Source organism: Mirounga angustirostris, unplaced genomic scaffold (genome assembly GCF_029215605.1).
Source record: "Mirounga angustirostris isolate CCGP_5_RB_7025 unplaced genomic scaffold, mMirAng1.0.hap1 SCAF_7, whole genome shotgun sequence".
NCBI classification, from domain to species: Eukaryota; Metazoa; Chordata; class Mammalia; order Carnivora; family Phocidae; genus Mirounga; species Mirounga angustirostris.
In genome coordinates, this window is record NW_026991715.1 from 143,343,787 (window position 1) to 143,349,786 (window position 6,000).

At 39.9% G+C, this 6,000-nt stretch overlaps 1 protein-coding gene across 2 annotated transcripts in view; it reads left to right on the plus strand.

Annotated features, from left to right (window-relative positions):
- Positions 1–4,474, plus strand: part of DNAH5 (dynein axonemal heavy chain 5) — a 273,454-nt gene extending 268,980 nt beyond the window's left edge. For both annotated transcript variants that reach the window (XM_064596856.1, XM_064596857.1), the window contains exon 79: positions 3,706–4,474. In XM_064596856.1, the coding sequence (XP_064452926.1) occupies positions 3,706–3,857 (152 nt within the window). In that variant the 3' untranslated portion in view covers positions 3,858–4,474. The remainder of the gene's footprint in view (positions 1–3,705) is intronic.
- Positions 4,475–6,000: the final 1,526 nt, after the last annotated feature.

Consider the following 6,000-nt stretch of genomic DNA (forward strand, 5'->3'; position numbering starts at 1 on the left):
TGTATGAAATTGGCCTATGACTTCCAGCTACCAAAGCTGGTATCAGAATGTGGGATGAATGCAAACCTCTGGGAATTCCTGTGGTTAGTGTTCTACTGAAGACTATGCATTTGGGGAGTCTCTGTGGTGTCTGGGTTGAAGCTTCAAAATAAAGCCCAAATTAAAAATGAGGATAGCTTCTTTGCATTTTGAAGTCCTGAGTTTATTTTTCTCAGGCACCTGGTGAAATAGACACAGACTCTGCCCTGTTTGGATGAGAGCTCTCACTCCCTATGGCCTCCTTGTCTGCATGCTGCAGGCTAAAGGTGGTCACGTCCCCGGCCAGATGGCGGGGGTGGGGGGCACATGGTCTCAGGTAAAAGACAGTGAGCCAGGAGCCTGGATATTTGACTTGCACTTCTGGTTTTATCACTAGAGTAATTAGTCATGTGACTTTGGAGGAGTCTCAAATATGCTGTGAGTTGAAGTCAGACATCTAATAGTTATCTCGTTCATTTTCACATCCTCCTGCAAAGACCTAGAGGCACACGCATATTACGTTCTGACTTTTGCTGAGATTAAGGGCAAAGGCTCTTGGCCCATTCTGGCTGGGTTTGATTCTTATCTTATCACCTACAGCTTTGTAACCTTGGACGAATAGCTCACCTTTTTATGTTTTAGTTTTCTCATCTGCAAAATGAATTTCATAATGGTACCCATCCCATAGGGTTGTTAAGAGCATTGAACCCAAAGTTCTAGCACATAGTTAGCATACAATAAATCATTTTGTTATTATTGCTATTATTAATATGTTAACACATGTTTGTTGAAGGATTAAAAGAAATACATAAGAATTCACTAATCACTTAAATGTTATTCTCAAAGAGGAGTTAAATAAAGGAATGACTTAAAGGTTATATAGGGAATCTTCTATGTAACTTGGTTGTTTTGGATATTGGAAGGAACATATGATGCAATGATGTACTACCACTTGGATGAAAAATGTAGGCTAGAGAGGGAAGTGACCTGGTTAGAAAACGAAACTCCCTCAAGGTGTTTTATTAAAACCTTTCAGATCCTAAACCATGGCCTCTCACCGATTTAGACAGCCTCTTGTCTCTGCTCCTCCTTCTGGGACCCTAAGGTTTTAAACATGTTTAGCTGATTTGCTTTACCTACCTAGCATGTTTATTTTTGTCTTCAAAGTTATTTGTCTAACTAGGGCTAATGGTTTTGAATCATCTGTTGATGTGGTTGTTTAGCGTCTGTCAACACTTTGACTATGAAATGATATTTTCAGTGGCTTCTAATCCTGCTGTGGAAGTTGGCTGCATGCTGTGATTTGGGATGGGCACCTTCAGTTCTGCAGCAATTACAAATAAATAAAATTGGATAAATATGTCAGAGAATTGTTTTTTACCTGCTTATTGAAAAGAATGCTATTTCCCCTCCCAATTTGTCTTTTCTTTTGGGATTAAAATCCAAGTAGTCATATACTTCCCAAGGTGTAATTATTACAATTACATATATTTATTATTACATGTATATTATAATTACATTTGCACCAAATGTGAGACTACAGTGGGTTCCTTCAAGATTTAAAATGTTAGTCAAATTTGCATCAAGAAGAACGACAGTTAACACTTATTATATATTTACAGATCCCAGGATTAAGGGATTTAATTTTATCAATCAGCACTGTTAGTATTAACTACACTCCATGAATTCACTGCCATTCACTTACTTAATCAGAATTTTTGATATATTTGCCCAATAATTATTACTAATGATATTCTCATGGTAATTAAAAAAAATAACACCTAGACTTAAAAATTAGGTATTAAATTAATTTAGATTGGTTCTAATGATTAATTTCATGGGATTAAGCAAACACATAGGTTTAAAGTACTGTAAAGTATCTATGAGTCTGTTTTAGAACAGGGTTCCCTGACCTCGGTATTATTGATATTTTTGGTCCAGATACCCTTTGTTGGGGGTGGGGGAATGTGCTGTGCGTTATAGCGTGTTGGCAGGATCTCCGGCCTCTGTCCACCAGATGCCAGGAGCAGTCTCACGGTTGTGGTAACCAAAAATATCTCCGGATATTCACAAATGTCCCCCAAGAGTAAAATCATCGTTGGTTAAGAATCACTGCTTTAGAATATTTACTTTATATTGAAACTTAATGTATAATATCATCATGTTCAAGTGTTTAACTTCTTCCAATAAAATTAATCACAGTGGAGGTATAAAAACACATGGCAAAGCAGATAGAAGGTTTTATTGGGTCAAAAAGCGAGATCTTAACTTCTGAGAGTGGCTTGCTTTTGGAATGTATTAGAAAAAGATAAATTATTGCGCAAGTTAGTTTTGGGAACTAAATTCCACAATATGTCAACACTGCACGTAGAGTTCAGAGGTACTGTTTCCAAGTTTCAGTGCTCATGGGCCTGTATCACACAAATTCACCAAAGCAACGTTCTCCTCCTTGTTAAACCTGTTTCTGTCTGAATGTTTATGTGAGGGTCATGTATGATGTTGGCCTTCCGGAGGAACGTATGGATGGGTGCAGACACCACGTCTGTGCTGAAACGATTTTGGAAGAGAAGAAGAAATAGTGTCTTGCTTCCTGAGCCGGATGCTAGGAGATGTGCAGATGAATTACGTGGGCGGTGTAGATTGAACGAGAAGCTGAGGAAGCTAAAGTTCCAAGCTGCTCAGTGCAGGGGCTTCTTCCAAAGCCTAATCTGGTATTTGTAAATGTTTACTCCTTTTCTTAAAGCCCTGTGCCAACCCCATCTCCCGCCCCCCCCATTGTATAAATATAAGGATCCACATACACATAACCACATAGTTTTGGAAACTGTATGTTTTCATCTACTTGAAAAAGGTGGATTGCATCTCAGGGAGTTGAACTGTGCCTTGGCTGTCTGCTTTCAGCCACGTCTCTTCCTCTGCACACATGGATAGCTCACAACCCCTGTGATTTCAAATGTAGTTTAGGCTATGGCACAGAGGGTCAAAGGCAGGATTTTGAAATCATAATCTTAATAAAGTGAAATACTAGTGAGCCTTGGTGCTGGACATCTGATTAACAGTGACAGGTGCCTTGAGCCAAAGGAAAGCTGTGAGAGAAAAATGGAGAGGGTATCCATGCACAAGATTTGGTGGGGAAGTAGAGGAGAAATTGTGGAGAGGGCATGCTGAATTGATGGGTAGAAAGGAAGCAGTGGGAGGTTCATGGTCATTTCATGTGGGCAGGGGTTATTGTCAAGGACATGGGACAAGGGGCAGCGGGACAAACCTGAAGATGTCCGGGTGTTTTGTCACACTCCCTGGAAACCTGCAGTTGCATCTGCTTCACATCTAGGGACTGTCTGACCTCAGGAAGAAGCTCTCATTCTACCAAAACCTTGGAATGATCTTTTTTTTTTTTTTTAAAGATTTTATTTATTTATTTGAGAGAGAGAGAATGAGAGACAGAGAGCAGGAGAGGGAGGAGGGTCAGAGAGAGAAGCAGACTCCCTGCCGAGCAGGGAGCCCGATGCGGGACTCAATCCAGGGACTCCAGGATCATGACCTGAGCCAAAGGCAGTCGCTTAACCAACTGAGCCACCCAGGCGCCCCTGGAATGATCTTTAGAATGCACAAATTTGACCCTGCATGCTGTTTGGGCTGCTTAATTTTGAAATTCACCAAGGTTTTTTTTTGTGGATTTTTTTGTAGCTTTAAGAGATCCTCGGTTTTATTCCTGCCCCATTTACAAGAAGCCAGTCCGAACGGATCTGAATTACATCACCGCTGTGGACCTCAGGACAGCACAGGTCCCTGAACACTGGGTGCTCCGTGGGGTTGCCCTTCTCTGTGATGTCAAGTAACATGGGGTGTGTCCCCACCCAAAACTTCAGAAAATCCAAATTATCCTAACCTTTGTTTGTCTGTGAGTGCTGAACAATGTATAAATCAGGTTGATCATGCAGTTAATGAGCTGCGTAGGTTTTCCTACTCCTTAGTTGGACGCTTAATTCCTTTTAACCTGCTTCATCCTTAATGACCAATCCCTGTGTTTGTTGAAAAGTTATTTGGTGATTTAAAAGCAAAATTTACAACTTCCTAATGAAGTGTGGCCCGCAAATCCACAGTGATGCATTCAGGTCCAAAGACTGGGTAAGGTCAAGCAGACATTTCCTTGAAGTGATTATTCTTCTGCTAATGTGGTTCTGGTAACAGCCAGCCCTGTTCTCTAAGGTAACGTGGCAGCTTTGTGCTGATTTTGCTTCTGTGGCCTTTTGCCCTTAGGTCAGGTTAAGAGATTTGTTTTCAGGGCTCAAGCAGCCATTTGGGAAGACCTTTTAGAAAATGGGAGGAAATAGAATGGGTTAAGAATGTGAATAGATGAATAGACAATTCATGTAATCTTACAGAATAAACATATAGAATGATGTTCAACCCCACTGATAATAATGAGATACTGATTATAATAAAAAAAATTAAAGCTGAAAGTGAATTGTGGTGAAGTCTTTGTAAAAGTGGTATGCTTAGAGATTCCTAGAGCAATGGAAATCAACCCATCTTTTTGGTAAAATAATTAAATATCCAAGCACAGAAAGAGCCATAAAAATGTTCATATGCTTTGAGCCTTATCTTCTCTCCTGGAAATCTATACCAAGAAAATAATTGAAAAGGCTGAAGTGATTTATATATCAAAATGTATTTAATAACAGAAAACAGTGGGAGCACCCTACTGTGTTCAATACTAAGTCTATACTTAAGGAAGTTAGGGCATATGAGGCAGCCATGATAAACAGGATCAAACCTTTCTTAGCATGGAAATGGTAAACACGTACTATGAAGTGAAAGACATACCTCAGAAAATAACAGGTTGACTTGAAAGGGTGTAATGATTGGAAGACCAGGCAAAGAATAGAAGTCAGTTGGTGTGGGGGGATGCCACGTGGGCTTTTATTAATAAAGAAAATACTATCTGTGGAACTTTTCACAGATTCTTATTTTAAATCCTGGTTATAAATTATAAACTGCTTTGTCTATAACTTACTGACTAGAAAACTTGGTCAAAATTATATTAGAGTTGTGGTCTACAAATGATTGCTTAACTTCACGTCCGCCTAACTTCATGTTTCTGGTGATAAAGCGTTTTATAGGGAGGAAGGGCTGCAAGGAGATAGGTCTGGGTCCTTCTCCTTTTATGTTAATTATGGTCAGAGGTAGGCCTGAGGGGTTCATGTGACCCTACCCATCTTGGACGATACTCTTCATTTGAGAGCTTCTTTTGGTCTGAATTAATATATACCAGTTGATTGTGTGAAAATCGGTAAAACAATCATTTTATTTTGAAGAACAAATAAGATGTAGGAATGATGTGAATTAGTAAAAAGCTATGAATGAATGTCTGAATTACAACTGCTATTTCTTAGCCAGGGGGCAAGTGCCATTGAGTATCCAGAAATAAGCTTTCAAAACGAGGTTTCTTATCAAGTTTCTTGAAAATGCATAATTTATCTAATTTTGTGAATCACCCTGTTAGTATGTATGTACAAGTGTTTAAGACCAAAGTAGGAAAGGACACCATGGAAACAACTAGAACTTTTTAGGGACTAATTCAACAAGGAATGTCGCTGAAGAAGTGAAGAGCCAATGAAGCCCCTTTCTGCTCCACCTCCATCTCCCACCCTGCAGCTCCCACCCACTGAAAGGTTCTCAGCTTCCACTGAATGGGGTGAGGGTACAAGAGAGGACTAACTCATTGACTCTTCTGGGTGATGGAGAGAGTCACCAACTGCTTGCCTGAGGAGAAAACAACACCCAGAGAGTGTCCTGGTGCCATTGCAGAGTCTTTGTCTTCATCTCAATATTGATTTGCTTAGAAAATTACTTCAGTTTGTCTGACTCCTGTGTGTCAGGAACAATGGTGGGAAAAAATGCTCGTGTTCCCCGAATTCAAGGACTTCACATAAGAGGACTAGACACAGAGAATAAGTGACTATGCAGGTATGTAACTTT